This window comes from Anopheles ziemanni, chromosome 2 (assembly GCF_943734765.1).
Source record: "Anopheles ziemanni chromosome 2, idAnoZiCoDA_A2_x.2, whole genome shotgun sequence".
Lineage (NCBI taxonomy): Eukaryota > Metazoa > Arthropoda > Insecta > Diptera > Culicidae > Anopheles > Anopheles ziemanni.
The window spans coordinates 75324698-75350636 of NC_080705.1; the positions used below are offsets into that span (position 1 = coordinate 75324698).

Here is a 25939-nt window from a genome sequence, read left to right on the forward strand (position 1 = left end):
GCAAGATGGCTGGAAAGCTGCTGTTCGGTAAGTGCTTGAAGTGGAAACGCTCGGTAAAAGGTGAAGTGCCACGTGTACTACAATTTTGCGGCCTTATCAGTGGATGTGCAAAGTTTTGTGAATAAACATGCTGCAACCAAATGGCAAACATAAACTGTTGACATGATGATATGTTAAATTTCAATCAAACTCTAAGCTCAATAACAACCATCACTTGATCGGCTTTTGTTTGTGATAAACCGTGCACCTAATGAACGCGTTCACTAATTTAAACACTGGTTTCATTCGTCTCCAGCATGTTTCTTTATTGGTGGCGTAGTGCCTCCCTACTGTGAAGTGTCCTACTGCCCCTCGGACAAAACGAACGTCGGATGTCTGCCTCCTCCACAGGCTGGAGGTCCGGCTTGTGGGGCATCACCCTCAGTGATACCAATGACTGCGACCTTGCAGACTCTAATTCTGGACCTACACAACAGCTACCGTTCGACGCTGGCTACTGGGGGCTTAGCCCCATTCTCTCCGGCGAGGCGCATGCCCACACTCCAGTGGGACGATGAGTTGGCTTCCCAGGCGGGACACCTCACCCGCTCCTGTGTCATCGCGGCGGATAAGTGCCTCAATACGGAACAGTTTCAGAATACGGGGCAGAATATTAGGTATACAACAACAGCAACAACATCTGACGCAAATACCTTGATCCAGCAATTCGTGGACGAATGGTGGAATGAGAACCGGTTCACCAACGCGGCTCAAATTGATAGCTTTCCCAGCGATCCTCAAGTGTGCGTATAGCAAAAGGGCTCGCCTGAAAGGTACACCTTATTTGATAACAATGTTGCTTTTTATGGTTTAGGCCACCGATTCGGGAGTTCGCGCTGATGGCCAACGATCGCACCTGGAAGGTGGGATGTGCCATGCAGTTTTGGAACGAGGAACACACTATACCCACGTACTATTTCGTGTGCAACTACTCGTCCAACATCATCGATGGGGAGGCTGTCTACGTAACAGGTACAGTAGCTTCAGGCTGTACGACCAACCAGAATCCCCAACACCCAGGACTTTGCTCGCTCGACGAACCATTCTAAGTGGCTCCATGCGAAAGTAGCTGCTGAATAAAAATGCATATGTTTGAGGCAATAAAGAATCAATTGATGAGTGCGCAGTTTCCCTCTCAAATGCTTTATTCCAATCAACATCACTCGGTCGTGTGTTTAATTATTCAACCAATATTTGTTCAATTAGAAAAGTGAGTTAAAACGATGAACGCAGAACATTATATTATGTGCTTGTACATCACAGTATTTTTCTTTGATTGATTTTTATTTACAAAACCAGTTTCACACGATGGTGTCATACTCTACAAATTTTATTAACGATTAGATGGATTGGCACGCAAAATATCGCACACGCAATTGTTTACTTTTTCATAAATTCGTTTGAGATAAATAACTAAAGTTATGTGTCTTGTTATACCAATGTCAGTTCATAAAATATAGAAAAAAATTGAAGCGCATGGGAGACTTACCGTTGAACATACATATGGGTAGCTTGTTATTGTTGATAAGCGTTTTGAAAAATCCACATAGACTTGACTTTTTTTGTCGTCTCTTTTCGTCTAGAAGATTCATTTTCTTCCAAACAGCTGTTGCAAACAGAGATTGACGCAAACTGCCACACAAACCGATACATTCTAACTGCTGTGTTTAATGCATTTGTGAACCGGGTATACGCAAACCTGGGTGCGAAATCTTGAGTTAAATACTACTGTTAAACAAAAATGAAATCCAGACATAAAACTATATGGTTTTTACAATTCCCCGTCGTTAAAAAGAGGCCGAAGGGGTCAATAGTTTGTTGGTCTTTCACGGTAAATGAAATTTTCAATTAGTTTTAACGATCCGTTGCTAATAGCGGCGGCATACCTCCTGGCCTTGTGGAGCTTGCTCCTCTATATAAGAGCGCGCCAGCGAGATTCCTTATGCTTTTCGGAGTAGACTCTCGTCACAGTAGCTGTTTTAGGGAAATGGAAACAATGTTCAATTGCCTTGGTGAGTTACATACTTTCATAGAGTTAGAATAATTGAATAATTTCCTCAAAGTCGTAGTTGGAGTGCTGTTACTCGGCAGTGCCATCGGTCTAGGTGTAGATGACTACTGTCTGGCCAAGTACTGCTTACCGGAACAGCAAAATGTAGGCTGTAATCCACCACCAACCCGTGGAGGACCCGCTTGTGCGGGGAAATCAGCTCAAAGCATCAACGTGGAGCCAATCGGAAGATTTATTATTCCGGACCTACATAACCGGCTTCGTTCAAAGCTCGCAACAGGGAAGCTAGAGGGGTTTGATTCCGCTGTACGAATGCCGGCGCTCGTCTGGGATGATGAGCTTGCCCGCCAAGCTGGCCACAACGCACGTTCCTGTGTTTACGCTCATGACGCATGCCGCAATACGAAACGTTTCCGCTTTGTTGGGCAAAATCTGGCATTCGCTAACACATCCGACGGCTCTAACTCATCCGTTGACAAACTGATTCAGAAATGGTCGAGTGAGTACAATGTTACCACGCAGGCTCAGTTGGATCGGTTTCCAGAGAAGACGACAGCGTAAGCTACCTAAACTAATGATCACTCGACATAGCATCTAACCTTCTCTGTGTATACTTCCTTATTTCTTCTCCGTAGCCTTCCGATCAGTCACTTTGCGCAAATGATCAGTGATCGTGCTTGGAAAATAGGATGTGCAGTACAGACGTGGAACGAATCGGATGTGACTAACGTCTACTTTGTGTGCAACTATTCTTTTGCCAACTTTGAAGGTCAACCCGTCTACCGGCGAGGTCTCCAAGCTTCCCAATGCCGCACCGGAGAGAATGACTTTTATCCAGGATTGTGCTCGTTCAAGGAGCACATTATTTCTACACCAAACGCAATAACAAACTAAATCACTGGTAGACTATCAAAGCAATAAAATAGGGTAAAAGTTGCACTCAATGCTAAACACACCTTGAACATCAGATTCAAAACTTTCACTTTTCAGTAAACACGTTTTATAAAAGACCGTTAGTTTAAATTAATTAATCGATCGCATCGTCGATCGTGTGTGGACGCCTAAATGTAGGCAATTTATATCATCCTTGTATTTAAATTAATTTTCCAGTCAGTTTGTTGGGGAAGATTAAACACATGTTTCTCATTGCACAGAGTTGTAAACATTTTCCACCACAAACCAACCGTCGGGCTTATCTTATCCGTGACGTTCGGTTTTTATATTTGTTTCTCGACCTTTGCGAGTTTTACAACTGCCTCCGACTTCGCAATGCTTGCGCGGAGGAACGTTGTTAGAACAGCCGTTCGCACGTGAGAGCCAAGCAAATAGTTTCGATTTGTAATGGCTGATAGTCACCAAGGCCTATAAAAAGGTAGCACGCGTCAGAATATTCCATCAGAGTTGAAGTGAATATGGGTTCCTGGCAGGTAAAAGGTAATATTTTCACATCGAGTCAGTATCATTCAGTAGTTATAGGCGAGGTATCCGGTAGGGATTGTTCTCATTTTCGGTCTCGTGCTGGTGAGCGCGGGCGGACAGTATTGCAGCCGTGACCTGTGCCCTCACGGAGGGCCTCACGTCGGTTGTGACGCACCACCGTACGCCGGGGGATCTCGATGCCGTGGAATGGGAGCTGCCAGGAAGGTGGTGCTTTCGCCACAGATGCAGTCATACATTCTAGACCAGCACAACCTCAACCGGTCCAACTTGGCGCTGGGTAAAATCCGACCCTACCCGCAGGCAGTCAAAATGCCCACCCTCGTGTGGGACACGGAGCTGGCCGAGCTGGCCGACGCGAATGCACGCTCCTGCAACTACGGTCACGATCGCTGCCGCGCCACCAAGCAGTTCCCGTACGCCGGCCAGAACATTGCAATCACGAAGTACTTCGGCTACAAGTTCACCGAGAAGCAGCTGGTGCTGAAGTTTATCTCCAGCTGGTTCGGCGAGTATCTCGATGCACGCCCGCAGCACGTCGCCAAGTACCCCACGTCGTACAATGGGTAGGTACCATCCACGCCTGGAAATTCCATGAGCTGAGGAGGCATCAATTTTCTTCCTCAGAAAACCGATCGGACACTTCACGCAGATCGCTAGCGATCGCAGCACGAAGGTAGGATGCTCCCTGTGGTTCTGGAAGGACGGCCAGTACGACGTTTACTACTTCGTCTGCAACTACTCGGTCACGAACATTATGGACAAATCGGTGTACCAAGCCGGGCCAGCCGCGTCCAAATGTCAACGTGGTCGGAACTCCAAGTTCCCAGGACTCTGCAATCCGGGCGAGAAACCACGTACCCTGATGGACTCGTAGGGAATCTAAAGCGACCCCGGAACAGTCGGGTTTATTCTCGGACACAATTTACCGTTCTACAGCTGGACAATGGAGATTGGACTGTCAAAATTAATGCAAAGACATGATGTCGTAAAATTAAACTGAATATAATTCCATGGAAACAATTTTAAAATTATCTAATATATAAAAGTCACCGTTGTCTGTATATATATATATGTATATATATGTATGTATATGTATTGAGTGATGCGATCACACGCAAAATCTACCGGGCCGATTTCCACCAAACTTGGCAGGAAGGTAGCTAATTTTCCAAGGTTAAATGATCTGAACTTCGTTTGTTGATTTCCCCATACCTCCCTACCCCTCCCGAACACCTACCCTCTAAAATTAACGAAAAACAATTATAACTCAACGATTATTGAATGGATTTTCCAAAAAATTGGTACACATACTGCTCACACAGGAACATAGCATGATATAAAATTTCTAAGGGAAGGGGAAAGGGGGGCTCTCATACTACACCATACCCCGAAAATGGTATGAATGCAATATGGGTATTAATTTCGAGTTATTTTTGGTCTCTAAATCGAATGGTCTTACTATTAATGTTCAATCTTACCTCAGACTCCCTCTACCCTCCTCCTCTTCAGAAAAATAATAGCAATGCTCAAAATGAAAAGCGTTAATTCTTATCACATGTATGCTACGCAAAATCTACTAAGTCTATCTGAACCAAACTTGGCTGGAATAAAGCTAATTTTTTATTCTTTCTAATGCCCTCCATCCCTACCCCCGCTTTCGAATACCTATCGATTATAATTATGAAAAATATATATAATAATTCGTTAATTATGAAATGGGTTCTTACAAAAATTGGACCACATACTATTTTAACATATAGCCAACAAGTGAGAATATTTCATCCATTTGGCGGAAGGGGTAAGGTAGCCCCCATCCTATCTCTTTGCTAAACAATGGTTACAATGCAATGGGTATCATTTTCGTACAATTTGGGGTCACCAAATCGAATGGTCACAGTTTGAGTGGTCAATCTCATCTCTCCTGCGTAACAAATATTCTCAATCATACAAAATCGGTCTAATCAATTCAACCAAACATAATTATAAGAAAGCCAATTTTTCAAGTTTGAAATGCCGAACATTCTTATGCCTCCTTCCTACTTCTAACTTTCTATCACCTGAACGATAGAAAATATCTTAAAAAAATGATGCCACCTTACGACAGATGCGACGGATTAAAAAAAAAGACACTATTTGACACCATAAATATCGCGGGTTGATGGTAGCGGTGCTCTAAAACAATCGTCGATTATCTGTTGTTTTGGTCCAACTGTGGTTCAGGCACAGTTTGTCTCATACTTGCTTTAATGGATTAATGTCAAATGCTTGTACTAAGCTGGAAGCACAGTTAAGTAATGAATGCAAAATGTATATTTACATGGTTTCGTCGACTAAAGGTAATACCAAAATTTTCAGCACATAGCAAAATTTAAGATTGTAAAATGGAAAACTGATACTGAATGCAAACACTCTTCAGTTTGGAATTTATTTCTACCCGGATAAAATCGGGTTAATCAGCTAGTATGAAATATTCTCGGAAGCTCTAAACTGTGTTTAGCAAAATTATGTAATGTTATTGTATTGTAGTATGATTTACCATAATATTTTATCTAGTTTGTTTGGGAGAAATTTCCTCACAGTCCCCAAAATCTCTAGATTCTCTGACTTTTCGGTAAGTAGAGGATTCTCGTTAGATGATTTTAAAAAAAAAACTTAAAAATAAACATTGTATTTGGTTTTGGGGGTCCGCGACAGCCGAGCGATAGCGCCGGTTAGAAAAATCGGCCAATGAGCGCCGAGGCTCACCACCTCGACGGCGTGGGTTCGAATCTCAACCGAGACCGGACCCTCCCCTGTACGAGAGGACTGACTATCTACGTACAACAGGGAAACAAGTCTCGAAAGCCCTTAACGGGCAGGCATGACCAAGAGGTCGTTACGCCAAGAAGAAGAAGATTTGGTTGAATTTACAGGTTGCGTTTTTTCTCTGCTATCAAACTATGCTTGTTAGTTAAAAACAATGTACCCATAGTTTATACATTGTATTTCTATATATTGTATATATTGAGAAAATATTGTAATATTTTCTTAGATTTACTAAATGAAGAATAGAAATCCATACACGGAAAGGCTGCCCAAAACAAACCCCTTAATTCGATCCAATCACCAAAGCCAGTTCAGAACCATAACATGGCCACTGACAATTTGCTTGTTCTACGACCAAAAGCCTTCGATTAGCATAAAACAGAACTGTTGTCTCAGAAACCGACCGACGAAACGAAATCGGACACTTTGTGTACCCCGGACGCTGGCGAACGTCGTGCAGTTGGCGATCGTAAATCAAATCACAGCTGTCACGTGCCTCGGACGGCTAAACGGTTCGGAATTTGGTGCTCAATGCACCGAGCAGACGACATTCTGGGCCTTCCCTCGGTCCCGGCGAAGGTCAGCTTTTTCCAAACCGAGGAAAGTCGCGCGTAAAGTCGCTAGAAAGCAGCACTGGGTTGCAGCAAAACCCCGGCTCGCCACGATGCGGAGGATAATTTATTCGAAAAAGGATTTCCTTTATCGTCTCGCAGCTGAGCACTCACAACGGCACAAGTACACACATTGCCCATGTGCCTCCAGACTAACCCTATAGGGGACCAGTTGTACTTGGTCCCAGTAGTATGCACTTTTCTCTACCTTGTCCTTTCCTCGTACCTTTGGCTGGTTGGGCTTGGTGCGGTGCGCATGAGATGGTTTTAAGCGTCCCACGGATACATAAACGACACATCCTGAATGCTAACGGTATTAGAAACTACTAACGTTACTCGTCTGGGTTGTTACTAACACACGAAAAATTCACCTTCCCACCGACCACGATATGTCTACCCGGGAAAGCCAGACCATTGGAATCCTTTTTTTTATAATTGCAATTTATCTCTCAACATCTCTCAAAACGTCCCTCTCTCTCTCGATCTCTCCTTCTCTTTCATTTATTCTTTTTCATGCTTCACATGCTCTACACTCTGCACCGTCTAGACAAGTTTTGCCATTCCGAGAAACGAACTTGCGGGAAGTGCAGCAGCACGAAACCGGACTGCACGGAAGGAAGGGAAAACTTTGCCCATTTGCCAGTTTCGAATCGAAGTGGGGCGAGGAATGGCAACGTGGGATGCAGTATATGTCTGCGCGTGTGGAGACGAAAACGACGAACCAGTCCGTCAGCAACTGTCCATCGGAAACTAAGTTTAGTGATAATCGGGATAATTCATGCATCTCATCCAGTTCGACTCGAGCGATGGTTTGCGCCGGACATTTGATGGACATGGCGAGCGTCCCATCGAATGTAAGATTATGATTAATTTATGCACATAAAAAATAGATTATGCAAAACATATTTTCGACATGAGCGTGATTGTGTCAGACATGACGATGAGATTGGAGTCAAAAGTTTTTCAATACTGTGACTTCTTTGCATCGGTTTGACATTTTCAATCCTGTGCTTCGAATGCAAAACAGAATAATAGCATCTTCGATTATGCTTCGAATAATTCGGGCAATTGCAGTTTTTGTGAGATCAACACAAAACTTCTCGTACGCTAGATTTTACTTGATCATTTATACAAAAATACCAGGCGTTCAAAAAAACCACTTCGACTTAATATACTTAGTATATTTCATATTTCAGTTTCAGGTAAGGATTATAATAATCCAATAATCCAAGGAGAGATAAAAATAATAATTTGTGTTGAAAAGAATATATCCCAATGTGAAATCGTCATGAAATTTCTTCCGACATGTGCTCCAATCCATGTTAAGCTCGCTTCAAACAACCTGCACGACAGACTTTTCTTCGACCGTATGACAATGCCCTTCGCCCGCAGGAAACTGAAACGTCTTCGCGGACGATCGGGTCCTTTTGTTTCCGTACTTCGTTATCCATCCGCTACACTGTTGATTGCACACAATCGTAAAAGTGCTAACGGTGTGTCCGCTTGACGAACGGTGGAACGATTAAAAGCGTCGCCTTTTCCGTTTTGTAGGTCGCCAAACGAGAGAGCGAGGCCGTGACACACAAACGACCGAAAGTGTATCTTTTTCCGCCGTCCGGGAAAACTCTTCCCCAGTTGGCAGAAAATCTCACCGGATGGGATGGAATCTTCATCGCTTTTCGAGCAGACAGGAATGGACGAGCTGAAAGCATTTACGATTGATGAAACAGCTCCTCAAGCGAGGAGAATGCTTGGTTCCCGCCCAGCACCTCCCGCGGTGGGGCAAAGTTTTCCGACACTCACGCGGAAACATTGGAAACCACAGAAAGTGCAGTTCTGTTGCAGTTTCTCGACTGATGTGGAAATGCGTGATGTGAGTTCGGGGTCGGGGGGCATTTGGGGCCAGCAGTAGACGGAGTTCGTTGTGTAGAACAAAGCCGCGCCAAACAAAAACACTTGCCTGAAATGGTGCAGTTTGCTGCACTTTCTTACCACCTTCCTCTTCCTTTCTCTCGGAAGAAAAATTTTTATAGTGTCCTCATTCCGGAGCATGCCAGCGAGGAAAGCACCGGTTGAACTCACCTTCACATTGCTGGCTTGCGGTTACCGGAACGCAATCGTCCGAAGCAAAGAACAACACAAAGCAATGGCGCCCGGTGCGTTTGTGGGTGGGTGGGTGTTTGGAAACTTGTGTGTTAGTGGGCGGGAAAAGCGCAACCAAGCACATTGTTGCTGTCGGGTTCGTGCATCTCCCGGTCCTACCGTGTCCTTTGGCCAGCATTTCCTTTGTACGGCAAATATCGTTGGAAACAACGGCACCGGTTTGATGGCGTTACCGATACATTGGATTTATCCGTCAATTTGCCCCCGCGTGAGTTTGTTGTTTTGCATGCACACTCCATTGATGATGAAAAACGACCTCGTTCGCGGTTGTTAGTGCCACCGGTGTCCTACATTTCGTGGTGAAAAGGGTGTCTTGTAAGGTGCACATTCCAGTTCCATGCAGTTTCATACGTTTGATACTACTTTGTTCTATGATGCTCATTATCAACCGCCTCGGTGATGTCGGATGCAACACAAATTGAGAATAAGCATTATTTTAGTGATAGTGACACCTTAATTTCGGTATATTTCATTGGCAAAATCCATACCCGAATCAAACAGGATGATTATTTGTAATATCTATCTTATTTGTGCTTTTGTACCAGAATCGATGTCAGTGGATGATTTAAAACATAGCATTCAAAGTGATTTGATTATTTGAATTTCAAGAATAAAACTTTAGAAAGAAATTTAAAACTTCTTTATATCAACGAAGAATGTGATAGCAACAATCACACTAGAAAAAAACCTATCATAAACCTCGCACCATCCTGCGTGCAACGGTCGCAGCCAGCGTGGTCGCCACAAATACAAGCACATCCGGCAGAAGCGAGTAGCCATTGCCCGTTGCATCCGGTATCAGCACATCCGGATCCGGTTTGTAGTCCGGGTCAATTTTGCGCGTTTTGACGACGTTTGCAAACACCTTCGCCGACATCTTGCCGTAACGCGTACGCTGGGGATCGTTGAAGTCGACGTAGTACAGGCCAAACTTTTGACTGCAATGACACAAGCGATGGATCTCAAAGGTTTGTTTTGGTATTCTCGTGCATTGTTTTACTCACGAGTAGCCGTCCCTCCACTCGAAGTTGTCCATCAAGCTCCAGGCGACGTACCCGTGCACTTTGCAACCGTCCTCGATCGCATCTAGCACGGCATTCAGATAACCATTGAAGTACCCAACGCGCTGTGGATCCTTTGTACCCGGTCCCGATCCGATACCATTCTCCGTGATGTAGATGATCGGCCTGTTGTAGTTGGTGTCGATCCAGTTCAGGAGCTTGTGCAGGCCAAACGGTACTATCTGTTAGGAGATTTTAATTTAAGCAACCTATAAGGTCTTAAGAACCAACTTCAATGGTGTTGTTACCTTAATCCAGGACGTCTCTTCAGCCACCGGCCAGTCGGGATCGGCAGACTCTATCACACCGATATCGTCCAAATAAGACGGCACTGGGTAACCGGCCGCGTTTTGATGGTTTTTGCGCACCAACGACGTCGTGTAGGTGTTCAAGCCGAAAAAGTCCGACGAACCACGAAGAAGGGCAATTTCTTGCGGGGTGAACGTCGGTAGACGCGATTGGGAAAACCCTTGCTCCAAACTGAGGTTACCCACGCGATATCTCATAAGCTCCGGGTAGTCGCCTTTCTCCGTGAAGATGGGATGCGCAAACCAGCCGAGCTGAAGGGAGGAGGAAGGAAGCATTCGAATCGACTAACTCTGGCGTGGATATTGTGGAAGACTGACTCACATGGAACTGCATTTGCCACTCTGCGGCTTCGCGATCATCTTGTGTGTCTTGGTCCGGTTCTGCCCAGCGTGAATCCAACGAAATACCGATTGAACCGCGTTGTGTTGAAGCGAAACTACTCCGATACAACCGAACTGCTTCGGCGTGAGCCAATAAAACGTTGTGCCCACACAAATAGGCAGGGATGCCGGGGAAGTTTAACCCAGGCGACATGTCGTCTCGTCCGTAAGCATTCTCACACACGTGCCACGGCTCGTTGATTGTCGTCCAGAGTTGCACTCGGTCGCCTAATCTCTCGAACACAACCCGTGCGTACTCCACGAAGTACTGCACCATCCGCTTGTTCAGCCATCCACCCATCTCCTGCAGCCGCTGGGGAAGATCCCAATGGTACAGCGTCACCATCGGCGAGATGTTGTACCGTCGCAGTTCGTCGATTAAATCGCTGTAGTACCGCAGTCCTGCCTCACTGATGTTATTGCTAAGGCCCGTCGGCATGATGCGCGGCCAGGAGATCGAGAACCGGTACCAGTCCACACCGAGCTCCCTCACCATCTGCACATCCCGCTTCCACTGGTGGTAGCTGTCGCAGGCAACATCTCCGTTCGCACCCTCGACCACCTTCCGCGGGTAGTTGTGCGTGAGATGATCCCAGATCGATTCACCCTTGCCACCCTCATTCCACCCACCTTCGATCTGGTAGGCCGATGTGCCAACGCCAAACTTAAAGTCCGCCGCAAACTGTCTCTGTTGCCAACTGGCGGCATCGTCCACTGCGGCCACTACTGGTATTTTTTTTAAATGAAAATAAACAAACAAGTTCAGTTCTATCATTTGTTTGCATTCAGCAAACAATGAAGCAGCTTACCCACGCCTATTATCACCGAAGCGAACAGCCACTGCACTCGAGATAAACCGTTTCTCATGTCGATCGGCGATTCCACATGTGTCATCAACCATACGCGAATAAAGTTCAACACCGACTGACCACAAATGGAGCCGGTTTCGTTCAGCATGTCTCCGCTTACCTAATCTTATCATCTTCACCACTACGCTAACGCTGCGATGGTGACGCCATAAACCCGTTCCTCCAAAACTTGAACAAGCTGCGTCTGTGCCTTATAAGAAGATCGGGGAAAAAATGATACTCTCGCATCAGTATATGTGGAATAATTTCTTCTTTAAACTATGGTGTGAATATTTTTTATTTATTTCACCCAACACATCGGAAGGAGGTTGTTTACCAGTAATCGATGAACGGAAGTTGAAACATCATAATCTGTCTGTTCCATGATAACCAGTTATTCATTAGGTCGTTAGCTGTTTTGCATTCCTCACCGGCATTGGCGTCTATTGGTCTAAACCTCTGCGATTGGTAGATCAGTAGGTCAAGTTCATTTCGGCGGGACACGAGTTGACGATCTTTCGGTACATTTTTTTATTTTGCTTTTTCGGGATGTTGATAGTGAGATGTTAATTCGATTTGAACTTGAATGTAACAAGGCAATGTAATTAGAATTCAAAATATACACATGTGTTTTTTACACACACAGGCAAAGTTCGCTATTCGCCGTGGGCTCTAATTACAAAAACCACAAACGATATGGCTAGTACAACCTTTGAAACGAGTAACCCAGCGGCAGCGCCATCATCGTCCGGCGTGGTAGAGTCCACCGGCGCTGGCGTCGTGGTAACCGTCTCGTCCGGTCCAGGGATATACAACTCCGGCTCGGGCATGTCGTCCGGATCGATCAGACGATTGCGTACGATGTTGGCGAACGCTCTAGCAGAAGACTTTGCATACCTTGGTAGACTCGGTTCGCTGTAGTCCACATAGTACAGGCCGAAACGTTCCCTTAGTCCGGCACGCCACTCGAAGTTGTCCATCAAGCTCCATGCCACGTAGCCCCGCACGTCGCACCCATCGTCGATCGCGTCCAGAATCGCGTTCAGGTAGTCCTTGTAGTATTGGACGCGCTTGACATCGCGCGTACCACCAAGATCGCTTACTCCGTTCTCCGTGACCCACACGGGCGGGTTGTCGTACTCGCGGCGGATCCAATCCAGCACATTGTACATCCCGCGTGGGTTAACTTTCAGCCAGCCGGAACCGGTCGATGGCCACCGGTCGTCCTGGTACTCGACCGTATTGCGATCGTGATCGAACGATGGCACACGGAAGTTGGCCGAGTTCGCTTCATCGTTCATGCGCACCAGGTTCGTGGTGTAGCCATTGTAGCCGAAAAAGTCCGATGATCCCTTCAGCTTGACCAGCTCCTCGGCGGTGAACGTGGGAAGGCGGGACTGTTTGAATCCTTGCTGTATGCTCAGGTTGCCGATGCGATCTATCATCACCTGTGGGTAGTTGCCTTTGTAGATCGGGTGCATGTAGATACCGAACTGTGGAGTTCATCGAAATCGATTAGTGTATTCCCTATAGACATTAGGTTTATGCCACAACCTACCAAATACTGCATTGTGATATCGGAAGCCTCACGATCTGCCTCCGTTAGTGGCTCAGCCCACGACCCATCCACCGTGATACCGATCTGTCCACCTTGCGTCGGCTGGAACTCCTTCCTGTAGAGATCGACCGCTTCAGCGTGGGACAGTAGCACATGATGGCTGCACAGGTACGTATATATGCCGGGGAAGTCATAGCCCGGTGCCATCGCGTCATACTCGTACGGCTGACGACAGCTTTGCGGGGGTTCGTTAAACGTGGTCCAAACCTTCACTCGATCGCCAAAATGCTCGAAAGCGACGCGCGCGTACTCTCGGAAGTGGCCCACTATCAGTCGATTGGTGAAGCCACCGAGCTCCTGCAGCCGCTGCGGCGTATCCCAGTGGAACAGCGTGACCATCGGGGTGATATTGTTCCGGAGCAGCTCATCGATAAGATTGTTGTAGTACTCGATGCCTTTATGGTTGATCTGATTGCTGATGCCCGTCGGTAGGATGCGGCTCCAGGCCAACGAAAACCGGTAGATATCGACACCAAGCTCTCGTATCATTTCCACGTCACGACGCCACTTTTTGAACAGAGAGAGAGATAAACATGTCGAGGATTATCAAAAATTGTACCCCCTTCGAAGTCCTACGCGTTCGCGGTCATCGAAGACAATACCCACGTTATGGTAGCTATCACAGGCAACATCTCCATTCGTCCGATCAGCTATCTTCTCCGGATGGCTGTGCACCAAACGGTCCCAGATCGATTCACCCTTCCCATCCTCGTTCCATCCACCTTCGATCTGATACGCCGACGTTCCAACGCCGAACTTGAAACCTTCGGGAAACTTCCGTTGACCACCAGCAAGATGGACGGCACTGTTAAAAAGAACCAAGTACAAAACGATGACCCATCTTACGACACCTGCCCGATCCCGCATCACTTACCACAGGCTCAGTAGCACAACACTCAGCACGTACTTCATCTTCGATATATCATTACCTCACTGGCCGAAAACCTAGGCACGAATGACCCTTAATTCGATTTTCGATCGCTATAAAGGTAGCCCGAGCGAATCGTCACGTCGCTTGCAGAAGATTATGCTATCAACAGGCAGACATTTCAAGATGCTATCAGATGTCGATTTCTTCTCGTTTATAGGTGTTTATCAGACGAGGTCGGAATCGAACCCATAATTATACAATAGCCGAAAATAATCCCTGGAGATACGTGCAGATAAACGGACAAGACAAACTGTCGTGCCAATGATTGATTGGATGTTCGTAAATGTAAATAGCAACAGATAGAGATCACTTCAATTAATATCAATGTTTAACTCAATAATGTGATAGTAAAGAATATTTTAGGTATAATTTTAACGCTTGATACATTAAACCCTCTTTATTAATTTCGGTTTGTTACAAATCATATTTCTAATGCCTTCCTTGCGGTGGAGGTATCAGAACGTCCGGCTGTGGTCGGTAATTAACATCAATCTGGCGTGTTTTAACAATATTTGTCAGAACCTTAGAAGACGCTTTGGGGTATCGCGTCTTTTCGGTGCTCTCAAAATCCACGTAGTAGAAACCGAATTTTTCACTGAAATCAAAAGAGGTTGAAGAAAACGGTTTGTAATAAGTGTTGGAACAAAACACCTGCTTCACTTACACATATCCGGCACGCCACTCGAAGTTATCCATCAAGGACCAAGCGATGTATCCCTTCACGTCACACCCATCGTCGATGGCATCGAGCACGGCATCCAGGTAGTCGTTCAGATAGTCGATCCTCATGTCATCCATCGTGCCACCGAAATCACTGACACCGTTCTCGGTAATCCACAGTGGAGGGTTGTTGTACTCCTCGCGGATCCAGTTCAGCAGCTTACGCATCCCCCAGGGGACGATGTTCAACCAAGTGGAGGCCGACTGTTCCCAGCTCGGATCGGCGTAACCGATCACGTTGGTGTCGTGCTCATGGGACGGTCCAGCAGCTGGATCGTACGGACCGTCGTTGGCCTTAACCATTGAGCTGCCGTAGGTGTTCAGACCGAAGTACTCGGACGTCCCGCGGATACGTGCGATCTCTTCCGGCGTGAAGCTGGGCAGTCGGGACTCAGGAAATCCTTGGGCGGCACTTAACCTCGCAATAGTTTCCCGCATCTCCAGCGGGTAATCACCCGTTGCGGAAAAGATGGGATTAGCAAACCAACCGAGCTAAGGGAAATAATGGAGTCGATAAAAGGTATATTATATTTGCGAAGGATGACCTGCGTTTGCAACCTACATTGAAGCGCAACGAACGTTCCGCTGCTTGACGATCTTCCAGGGAGTCGGACGCCGGCTCACACCAACTAGAGTCCAGCGTTATTCCGATCGAACCCTGCTGCACCGGCTTAAACTCGTCCCAGTAGAGATGTACCGCTTCGGCGTGCGACTTGAGCAAGTTGTGTGCACAAAGGTATGCCGGAATGCCTGGGAAGATGTAGCCCGGAGACATAGCGTCATTGCTGTACGAGTTCTCGCACGTTTGCCACGGTTCGTTGAACGTCGTCCAGATCTTCACACGATCGCCATAGCGCTCGTACAGCACCCGGGCATACTCGACGAAGAGATCGATGATTAGTTCGTTCGTCCAGCCACCCATCTCCTGCAGTCGCTGAGGAAGATCCCAATGGTACAGCGTCACCATGGGCGTGATACCATTCTTCAACAGCTCATCGATCAGATTGCTGTAATAGGCGATTCCGTGTTCGTTCACTTCGTTACTGAATCCTGTCGGCATGATGCGCGACCAGGCGATCGAGAATCGATAGATATCCACACCGAGCTCCTTTACCATTTCTACATCACGCTTCCACTAGAGAACGAAAAATTGGCAATTTTTGTGTTATGATCGCTAGTTTTCCTCGTTGCTAGAGATATAAACTGCTCACCAAATGATAGCTATCGGCGGCAACATCACCATTGCTGAGGTCTACAATCTTCTCCGGGTGTTCATGGGTTAGCCGATCCCAAATGGACTCTCCTTTGCCATCTTCATTCCAACCTCCCTCAATCTGATACGAGGAAGTTCCTACGCCAAATTTGAAATCATCTGCAAACCGCCGCTGGCCGTAAACGGCAGAAAAAAATAGGAGCACTCTGATGGAGGGAAAACAAGTTATTGAAGCCAAAGTACACGCAAATGTTACACCGATCCAGCTTACAATGTGCAAAGACGTGTCATTCTGAACCACCTTCCTCCAATACGACCGACACTGGACTGTCGTTAGAAAATGGCACGGGGCCCACTATAAAACTGGTATCAACTTTCCATCTGATATCGATATCGCTATCAACAGCCTAATCCCATGGAGCTATACCAACGGACGTAAGGACAATACCTTATAGACTCTTTCCCACGTTAAATGTACCTCTTATCTTTGCGCCGCTGTTCGGTAACATCAATATAGCAACAATCAATGGGGTCCCCTGGAGCTTCCGTTATCTTATGGAGAGTGCAGCCATGCCAGTGGGGGGGATCATAATGTAATTAATTTAACACGACCAGCACTCGTTGTCTGGTCTGCAGAGATAACATATGTGGTCAAAATATATAGTGTGACAAAATATGAACCAAATTTCTTATCTCAACTAGAAAGTTCCATGCTTTTATGCGGTAAATTGACGGAATGAATTGTACCTGTTTATGTGACTTACAACAATGAATGACGTCACAAAATGCATGCAAAATAAACAAACCAATTAATTATTTTCGGGAACAATGTTTTTAGGCCGAGTTATAACTATAAAAGGAGTTCCCATTCAGATCCCATTTTTCAAGAATCGCATCAGATTGCATGCATTATTCAATCAAGCAAGATACCGAAAATTAATCATGTAGGTGTTGTAGATGTTAAATATTTACACCTTTGAGTAAATCCAGTTGGGGTAGCAACAAGTATGAACAATTTGGACAGTTTGATAATTTTTCTTACATTTATACCGGTTCATTCTGGCTTACATAAGCCGGTGCATAATACCCATCGATAAGTATTTTTATTTTGTTTTGTCTCCACAATCACAATACAAATCTTTTCAGTATCCCAAAAAACCAAATTGAGGTTCTTTAAGAATATTTGGTTGATTTCAACACTTGTTATTACTTCGACTATGGTAGAGAAATCTACATTATTTTGGGCGTTATTTGCTTTAATCTATTTGCTATAGTCTGTCAAGAATAGCACTGCTAAACTGCTTATATTTGTTTCAATTCCAGCTTTATCCTCATTTATTAAGTCATAAGAAACATTTCCAAAAAAATGAAGATATTCATAAGCCCCACCAACCTAAACCAGTCACTTTTTTTGTACCCGAAACATTAAAATTACGCATGTGAAATTGTATTTCTCATATTTATGGCTGCTTGCATTAAAATTAAGAGGCTGTTCACTAGCCTCGAGCCGGAATCAGCACATCCGGTTCGGGCAGATAGTCCGGATCGATCGAGCGTGTCCTCACGATGTTGGCGTATACTTTCGCCGACGTTTTCGCGTGCCGTGGTCTCGCCGGATCATTAAAGTCCACGTAGTACAGTCCGAAGCGCTCCGAATATCCCGCGCGCCATTCAAAGTTGTCCATCAGTGACCACGCGGTGTAACCACGTATATCGCACCCATCGTCGATGGCGTCGAGTACCGCATCCAGATACGAGTTGAAGTATTGCACGCGCTGCAAATCACGCGTACCGTCACGATCGCTAACTCCGTTTTCCGTGATCCACACGGGTGGATTGCCGTACTCGTCCCGAATCCAGCGGAGCGTTTCGTAGATACCTCGTGGATAGATCTTCAACCAGGGTGACGCAGCTGAAGGCCAGCTAGGATCCACGCTCTCGATCACGTCCCGATCGTGTTCGAACGATGGCTCGGCGTATTTGGCTGGATTGTCGGCACCGTTCTGGCGGACCAACCGTGTGGTGTATGCGTTATAGCCAAAGTAATCGGACGATCCCTTCACCTTCTCGATCTCCTCCGGCGTGAACACGGGCAAGCGGGATTTGTGGAAACCCTGCTGTGCGCTAAGGTTTCCAATACGATCGATTAGACCGGGTGGGTAATTGCCGAGGTAAATCGGGTGCATATAGAGGCCAAGCTGTAGGGAACGATACAAAGGCAAGAGTTAGTTCAAACACAACTCCTTGAAGAACAGTGACGGGAGCAACCGATACTCACTATGTACTGCATTGCCCGTTCGGATGCCTCCCGGTCATCCTCCGTTTCCGGCTCGTGCCAGGACGAATCCACTACCATACCGATGATCCCTTTTTGGGAGTCCTTGAATTGCGCTCGATAAACCGCAACCGCTTCGGCGTGCGCCAGCAGTACGTGGTGCGAACAGAGGTAGCTGTACACACCGGGGAACTCGTATCCAGGGGCCATCGCGTCCAGTTCGTACGATTCCTTGCACGGTTGCTTCGGCTCATTGAACGTCGTCCAAATCTTCACCCGATCACCAAACTCCTCGAATGCAACACGGGCGTACTCGCGGAAATACTCGACAAGCTCCCGGTTCGTCCAACCTCCCATATCCTGAAGTCTCTGGGGCAGATCCCAATGGTACAGCGTCACCATCGGGGTGATGTTGTACTTGAGCAACTCATTGATCAGGTTGTTGTAGTACTCGACACCCTTGCGGTTGATACTATTGCTCATTCCGGTCGGCATGATGCGGGTCCAGGCGATCGAGAAGCGGTAGAAGTCCACCCCTAGCTCACGGACCATCTCCACGTCTCGTTGCCACTGGAAAACACCCAACGAAGAATTACGCTCACGCCAGCATTTCCTCCAAGTGTGCCCGATCTCACCTGATGATAGCTATCGCAGGCAACGTCTCCATCCGAGCGATCGGCAATCTTGTGCGGTTTCTCGTGTGTCAACCGATCCCAGATCGACTCTCCCTTACCATCCTCTCGCCATGCACCCTCGATCTGGTACGACGAGGTTGCTACACCAAACTGGAAGTGTGGTGGAAACTGTCGCCCACCTTTGGCGGCCACTGCCAGTGCACTGCAATGACACAATTACGGTCAATTTACCTCCAACAAAGCAGCTGTGTAACCTGCCACAACACACTGGTTGATAACATACGCGAGAAACAGAAAAACTTGCATGTTGACTGAAGACACTCACGGCGAAGTATCTCCACCGGATGACACTTACCGAATGCCGAATGCCTCACGGGAGGACATCCAGGTTTTATAAGAATGCAATTCAGACTGAAGGCCGCCAACTCATCAATGCCAAACCGTGCTGATGCTAGGCGACCGTTATCAAGAACATCAATCAAAAACTCCACTGTGATGTCATCTGTCCAGGGGACGGAAAATAAAAAGTTAAAAGTTCACCTATTCTGTCCATCCATAGCGACTGTGCAGCGGTGTGGGTCGAGAGATTGGACGATGCTATATTTAAATTAAACATGCAATCTTTTTTTCTCCCCCCTGATCGACCAACGAAGAGAGATTCGATGGATGAAACAGCTGTTTTTGTGTAACAAATAAAACATCCCAGGCACACCGGTACGGTAGTTCATTTGCGTTTTATTATCTGGTAGCATCGTCGTTATCGATAGAGCCTACACTTAACACCTAACTTATTATCTCACACAAGGCACACATACGCTTCACAAGGGCGGTCATAAATAAATCTCTTACAAGTAGAGTGACGGCGCACGACCGGCTTTCGATCGGAGGGAGACTCTGACCGGGGGTACTCGTACCGTCAGCAGAGCAGAGCTTTGACTAGCGCACCGGCGATGGCCACGAGCAAACAGATCACAGGTATTTTCGCGCTCAACCGCTCGCTGCCGGATTGGTACGGCGAGGGTGGGAGTATGAACACTTCCGGCGTCGGCCGGAAGCCCCAGTCGATCTGGTGCGTCCGGACGATGTTGGCGTACACCTTGGCCGACGCCTTCGGCGTACGTGTCCGGTTCGGGCTGCTAAAGTCCACATGGTACAAGCCAAACTTTTCCCTGCAGATGAAAAAGGAGAAAAGGTTATCGGTCGGGATCGGTTCCGATGTTGTAAGGGTTATAGGAAACTTACGTGAAACCCGCCTTCCACTCGTAGCTGTCCATCAAGCTCCACGCGATGTACATCTGTATGTTGCACCCATCCTCCAACGCGTCCAGTACGGCCTCCAGGTACGAGTTGAAGTAGTCGATGCGCTTCAGATCGTTAGTGCCACCGAGATCACTCACACCGTTCTCCGTGATGTAGACCGTTGGATTGTTGTACTCTCGCCGGATCCAGTTCAGCAGCTTGCTCATTCCAGACGGCACGACCTGCCAGGGTGACCACACACACACAAATGGTACGAGTTGTAAAATCAGATACCAATCTCCACAGTTGCACTTGTGCACGGTGGCCTTCAAATTCTAGGGCGTTCCGGTGTCGGCCCACTCAGCACTCGGCTGATAAAGCACCTGAGTACTAGAGCCCGGCCCCCACAAACCAGGGAAGTATGTGACTAATTGGTCTCATTAATCTTCCGGCGCGTGCTTTTGACCAGCTGGTTTTGAGGGCTGGTAGCTTCCGACAACCTCATTATGGGCGCCTATAATTTGTAGGCCCCGAGAATGCAGCCCTGCACCCTGATGTACTTACGTGCAGCCAGACGGAACCACTCTTCGGCCAGTCCGGGCTGGCAGATTCCACGACACCCATATCGTGGTTGAACGACGGCACCGGAAAGTTGGCCGAATTGTTGCGATCGTTCTTGCGCACCAGCACACTGGTGTACGAGTTGATGCCGAAGAAGTCGGCCGTACCCTTGATGCGCTCGATCTCGTCCGGCGTGAACGTTGGCAGGCGAGACTTGCTGTAACCCTGCTGGCGGCTCATCGCTCCGATGCGGTCGATCATAACCTGCGGGTAGTTTCCGGTGGCGGAGAAGATGGGATGTCCAAACCAACCGAGCTGCAATGGCAAGCGTCACGAGGTCAAAGGATGAAGATACCGCAGGAGATTCCGTTGGAGGGCAACGCCAAAACTTACGTAAAACTGAGCAGCCACCTCGGAGGCGGCACGATCTTCCTCCGTGTTGGTCGCCGGTTCCGGCCAGGAAGTGTCCAGCGTTATGCCGATCGTACCCAACTGCTTCGGCTGGAAGATTCGCCGGTACATGTGCACCACCTCGGCGTGCGCCTTCAGCAGGTTGTGACCGCACAGATAAGCCGCGATGCCCGGGTAGTCCAGGGCCGGCGCCATGAAGTCCACACCGTATCCATGCTCACACACGTGCCACGGTTCGTTGATCGTCGTCCAGATCTTCACCCGATCGCCCAGCTGCTCGAACGCCACCTTTGCGTACTCCTGGAAGTAGCCGATGATTTCCGGGTTCGTCCAGCCGCCCAACTCCTGGAAGCGCTGCGGCAGATCCCAGTGGTACAGCGTCACCATCGGCGTGATGTTGTACCGCAGCAGCTCGTCGATCAGGTTGCTGTAGTACCGGACGCCCGCCTTGCTAACGCTGTTTACGAAACCGTTCGGCATGATGCGCGGCCAGGAGAGCGAGAACCGGTACACGTCCACACCGAGTTCACGGACCATCTGAACGTCCCTTCGCCACTACGAGAACCACCCGAGGAAATGGTATTCCAACAATTAGTGATCCTGGCCAACTTAGGTGGACTCCTCGAAGGAACAAAAACCAACTCCTTTCTAATGTATTCCGACACTTACATTATGGTAGCTGTCCGAGCTGACATCCCCGCTGCTGCCGTCGGCAATCTTTTCCGGATGCCGGTGTGTCATGCGATCCCAGATCGATTCGCCCTTGCCGCTCGCATTCCATCCACCCTCGATCTGGTACGCGGAGCTGCCAACTCCGAAGCGGAAATCGGACGGAAATCGGCGCGCGAACCGTCCCTCGATCGTCGGCGCCAGGACTAACAGGGCGAGGCTGAGTTGGGATAATAATTGACGGATTAATTATGCGATTAAAGAAAACAAACTTCCTACGAATAACAACAAACATCAGTGATCTGAGAGGGACGTGCGGTTGACAGGAATAATGTGCGCTCGACAAAACAAACACACCGCAACGGAGGAGTGGGAGGTTAATTGCCACCTCCGTATAGTACACCACTGATCCATTATCGATCCAGCACGCTGCTGCTAGATGTGCTACACCGGACCACGCATTTTATTTACTTTTCGATCAGCTAATATATGCAATGGCAACAGAAAATTACCCTTTTCGACCCTGCGTGTGGTGGACAATTTATTTCAACAACCACCTCCTCAACTTCCCTTTGGTATGGACATACTCCGATTTTCCCGCCGCCACTTTTGTCGATATTTGTCGTATTAAATTAGATTACCGGCTGCACGTTTAGCAGAATCCTGCTAGCCGTCGATATTTAAAAATCAAGTGAACCACCTTCGAGCTGGCAACAGGTGCTTCCGGGACAGGTGTACTGTCACTTTGGCCCAAGTGCCGGGTGACTATAGAATCCGGAAAAACTACTATTCAAATCAGAGATCTAAACAGAATGAAATACAAACTTAAACAAACCCAACGACAAAGGAATACGGGGGACTGTGTTGATCCGAGTATTTTGGTTGCAAATGGCTAACAGATGGTGATGGCTCTTTAAGGTTCATTATAAAGTCAATTCATAAATAAAGAGATCAATTAATTAAAATTGATGGATTTTATTAACATTGGAATGATTTATCGGGATCGGAGCTGTCACCGACTAATCCAATGACCCTCTGGAGGTATGCCTCAGTGCATCCGTCTTTCAAAGTATGTCCATGAGAGGCATTAAGAAGATGATGAGGGAATTAATTGAACAATAATAGCATGGGAAAAGAATCGATCGTGATCGTTAGGAAAAAAATAAATCAACCTAACGCTCCTTATTCCTTTCCAACCGACGCCACTCAATTCTGGTTAACAGGAACAGTGTGATTACCAGAGTGAGATGTGTATGTTTTTTTCTTATGTAACCCCTTGGATAATCACGAAATTTATCGTGAGGGGAATTTTTCGCTAATCGGTGCTGTAACAGGAGCGAATTAAACACCTTAATTAGCACCTGTAGTCCAAACCGAACCTTTCATTAGTAGGTCAGATTTTTTGCTCGTGGTGGTGTTAATAAATGAGATCTGGTTTGTCTATGTGGTAAACCATATTGCAAACACAATTTTTATTACCTAAAGATCAGTTTATCATTACGCAATTCGAGTGGTTGCATTTTTGACAAAGGGTAAAAGATTCGTGAAAGTTGCTATGCAACGTTCTCGAATATGTAGGCGTTATTAAAACCGACACAAGGAAAACATGAAGAAACAGTAATACCTGATAATGAACATTTCAACAAACTAGTTACATCTCCCGCACCCTCTACCAATTCCCCACAACTGCCGGAGTCGGAAATCCTGCGCCTTAAGGGCAAACCAGTCCTCAAACGAAAGCTCGGTCTTATATTGGATTTCAAAGTCATAAAACACTTTACAATTTATGATTTACATGTCCCTACATACTCATGGTTCGCAGCAACATACACGCAAGGTTTTTCAATTCCATTCCCGGTGTCGGTATCGATGAGTTTTTGCGTCCGATTAAACACCACACCTGCGAGCAATAGCTGTAGCGAATTCATTCCAAAAGTGACCGGTAGATAATTATTCACAAGTTTTATTACTCGAACACGCTCGAACATACGCGCAACCCGTTGTAAACAGCATAAGGAAAAATGCAACACAACGGGTTCGTGTTTGGAAATAAAACAAATCAGTCCAGATCGGCGATTTGGGCTCATTGTGGCCTTGTTGCAGCCGGTAGAGTCGTCTTTTAAAGTGTTGCTATATGGTCGAAAACCCGTCACCCCGGAGTGCATTCCTGTTCTGGATACCAAGGTAAATGGTAGTGTGAGGGGAGGGGCTTTAATTAATTCATTATGCTGCAAATCGATCTGTCACAATTACCATTCATATCTGTAATCTTTAGCAACGACAAGATGGACGACATGTTTTACTGCGTGCCGTAGAATGTTGCCACCGTGCTGTGGGCTTTTCTTACCAAGGTTTACCCAGGTGTAGAAAAAAACGGGCGTACCTGGTCCGTTTTATTTTCCTGGTTTTATTTGCTCAGACATCAGGATTCTTGTGTTAACATGAGGCAAAACTGGCACAACCATTTTGGCACCAACTTTGATCGATGATTGCTGGTTGGCTTGTCCCTGATTAAGGAGAGTTAAATCCTCGACATGGTCCGGAACGGTTCGTGCTCGACTCCACCATCTAGTACGCATAATGGACGTTACAGAGATGGAGGAAAAACATACCCCATCGGTAGAGAGCAACTTGTTCAATTTGACGACCACATTTTTGCGCATATCATTAAGCTGCGAGTACTTGAATTGACGCTCGCAATTCAAACGCACCACAATGAACCTGTGGGTTGTCAAGGTGCGTGTCACCGGTGGTGGCGGCCAGATCCCTGAACCTGCCAACGACGTGCGAACGGAACATTCCGGTGCCGGACGTGGTGTCAGAATTCGGAGGTAAACTGCATTGCCGGTGCACAAAGTTTTTAGCATTGGTGGAGCGGTATCGACAGTAGGTGTCGGTAGGGAAAAGCCTCGTTAGATTTAAGAACTTCAGATCGCTACAGTGCTCATTTCAACAACTTCACGGTCTAGGTTGTTTGCCTATTAGACGTGCAGAACTCGGACGATTGCACAACTGATGAAATCGATGTACTTTTTGATACCGAGTACTACCCACGAACAGAACGGAAGCCTGGCTTTAGAACCAAGGTTTAAAGTCCCAGCTACGTTTACCGTGCTTTGTGGGGAAATATTCAATCCACATACACAGACAACTGAGAGCCACTCGTTGTAATGAGTCGCTGGAGGAACAAAAAGTGGCGTACTTTATAGGAAACACGACAATGTGTTTCATCCAACTCGGAAGGTAATTAATGACCAACCGTACCATCACCACGTGCCTCAACGTTGGACCTCAACGGATCGAATCGCAATTAAGTTTGATGGCTTTCAGCGCGGTTTCGACTAATTATCCCGCGGGAGCCGTCGCTATTGGGAGCTTCATCCGGTACTTGGCTGGGCGATAGGCTTGAACACACTTGTATTTACATTTTCCCGGTGAAAGGAAAACGTTGCGGCGGGATCCACTCACGCAACGTACGAGAGAGCATCGCATTCCTCTCAAGGTCAAGCGGAGGAACGGACGAATGCAATATGAATGGGCATAATTATACGCAACAACAAACTTCCGAATGGCCATAACATTCGGACATGGTTCGTAGGCGTGAGCACGATGTAAATCGCATTTTCGAGATAAACAAATGTAACCAGATATTTCAGGCTGTACCATGTGTTGATACAGAGTTTAGTTCACACAAGCTATCTGAAATAGAGCTTTCATGCATTAAAGTTTTTAAATTTGTTGTCCAATATATTTGCAAATCAAAAATCCCGATCTTAATTAATTGAGTAAATTAGCATTCAATTATCGGTTTGCCATGGTAACAAGTTCTCGTTCACGAAGCGTTACTATGGTTATATGATGGAGAACATCGATTTAATCGAAAAATCCTAGTGGTTGGATGACAATTAACAAAATCAGCGATACATTAACAAATATATCGGCAATCAATTCTCAATTCAAATGATATTCTATTTATCATTAGGTTGTTAAATTATTTAAC

The 25939-nt window shown here is 46.7% G+C and overlaps 8 protein-coding genes across 8 annotated transcripts; 3 read left to right on the forward strand and 5 right to left on the reverse strand.

Annotated features, from left to right (window-relative positions):
* The first annotated feature begins 5 nt into the window (after positions 1-5).
* On the forward strand, positions 6-1088 carry LOC131294347 (antigen 5 like allergen Cul n 1-like). The gene is made up of 3 exons (XM_058322393.1): positions 6-27; positions 296-782; positions 854-1088. Exons 1-3 carry the CDS (start codon positions 6-8, stop codon positions 1086-1088), a joined length of 744 nt encoding a protein of 247 aa, XP_058178376.1.
* Positions 1089-2026: 938 nt separating this feature from the next.
* On the forward strand, positions 2027-2944 carry LOC131294348 (venom allergen 3 homolog). Its single transcript, XM_058322394.1, has 3 exons — positions 2027-2051; positions 2109-2607; positions 2686-2944. Exons 1-3 carry the CDS (start codon positions 2027-2029, stop codon positions 2942-2944), a joined length of 783 nt encoding a protein of 260 aa, XP_058178377.1.
* A 517-nt stretch (positions 2945-3461) lies between these two features.
* On the forward strand, positions 3462-4373 carry LOC131294855 (antigen 5 like allergen Cul n 1-like). Its single transcript, XM_058322907.1, has 3 exons — positions 3462-3484; positions 3543-4053; positions 4115-4373. The coding sequence occupies exons 1-3, from the start codon at positions 3463-3465 to the stop codon at positions 4362-4364; spliced, it is 783 nt and encodes a 260-aa protein (XP_058178890.1). The 5' UTR covers position 3462; the 3' UTR covers positions 4365-4373.
* Positions 4374-9760: 5387 nt separating this feature from the next.
* LOC131294349 (lactase/phlorizin hydrolase-like) lies at positions 9761-11510 on the reverse strand. Its single transcript, XM_058322395.1, has 4 exons — positions 10761-11510; positions 10379-10690; positions 10074-10312; positions 9761-10007 (listed from the first exon to the last, which is right to left on the reverse strand). The coding sequence occupies exons 1-4, from the start codon at positions 11313-11315 to the stop codon at positions 9761-9763; spliced, it is 1353 nt and encodes a 450-aa protein (XP_058178378.1). The 5' UTR covers positions 11316-11510.
* A 723-nt stretch (positions 11511-12233) lies between these two features.
* Positions 12234-14197, reverse strand: LOC131294353 (myrosinase 1-like). The gene is made up of 5 exons (XM_058322401.1): positions 14160-14197; positions 13892-14090; positions 13226-13792; positions 12348-13160; positions 12234-12248 (listed from the first exon to the last, which is right to left on the reverse strand). Exons 1-5 carry the CDS (start codon positions 14195-14197, stop codon positions 12234-12236), a joined length of 1632 nt encoding a protein of 543 aa, XP_058178384.1.
* A 448-nt stretch (positions 14198-14645) lies between these two features.
* LOC131294354 (lactase-like protein) lies at positions 14646-16348 on the reverse strand. Its single transcript, XM_058322402.1, has 4 exons — positions 16148-16348; positions 15499-16071; positions 14881-15428; positions 14646-14811 (listed from the first exon to the last, which is right to left on the reverse strand). Exons 2-4 carry the CDS (start codon positions 16051-16053, stop codon positions 14646-14648), a joined length of 1269 nt encoding a protein of 422 aa, XP_058178385.1. The 5' UTR covers positions 16054-16071; positions 16148-16348.
* A 1297-nt stretch (positions 16349-17645) lies between these two features.
* LOC131282984 (lactase-like protein) lies at positions 17646-19248 on the reverse strand. The gene is made up of 3 exons (XM_058312545.1): positions 19060-19248; positions 18428-18994; positions 17646-18347 (listed from the first exon to the last, which is right to left on the reverse strand). Exons 2-3 carry the CDS (start codon positions 18974-18976, stop codon positions 17646-17648), a joined length of 1251 nt encoding a protein of 416 aa, XP_058168528.1. The 5' UTR covers positions 18977-18994; positions 19060-19248.
* A 727-nt stretch (positions 19249-19975) lies between these two features.
* On the reverse strand, positions 19976-25170 carry LOC131282398 (myrosinase 1-like). Its single transcript, XM_058311851.1, has 6 exons — positions 25154-25170; positions 21940-22159; positions 21253-21825; positions 20863-21174; positions 20302-20540; positions 19976-20228 (listed from the first exon to the last, which is right to left on the reverse strand). The coding sequence occupies exons 1-6, from the start codon at positions 25168-25170 to the stop codon at positions 19976-19978; spliced, it is 1614 nt and encodes a 537-aa protein (XP_058167834.1).
* Positions 25171-25939: the final 769 nt, after the last annotated feature.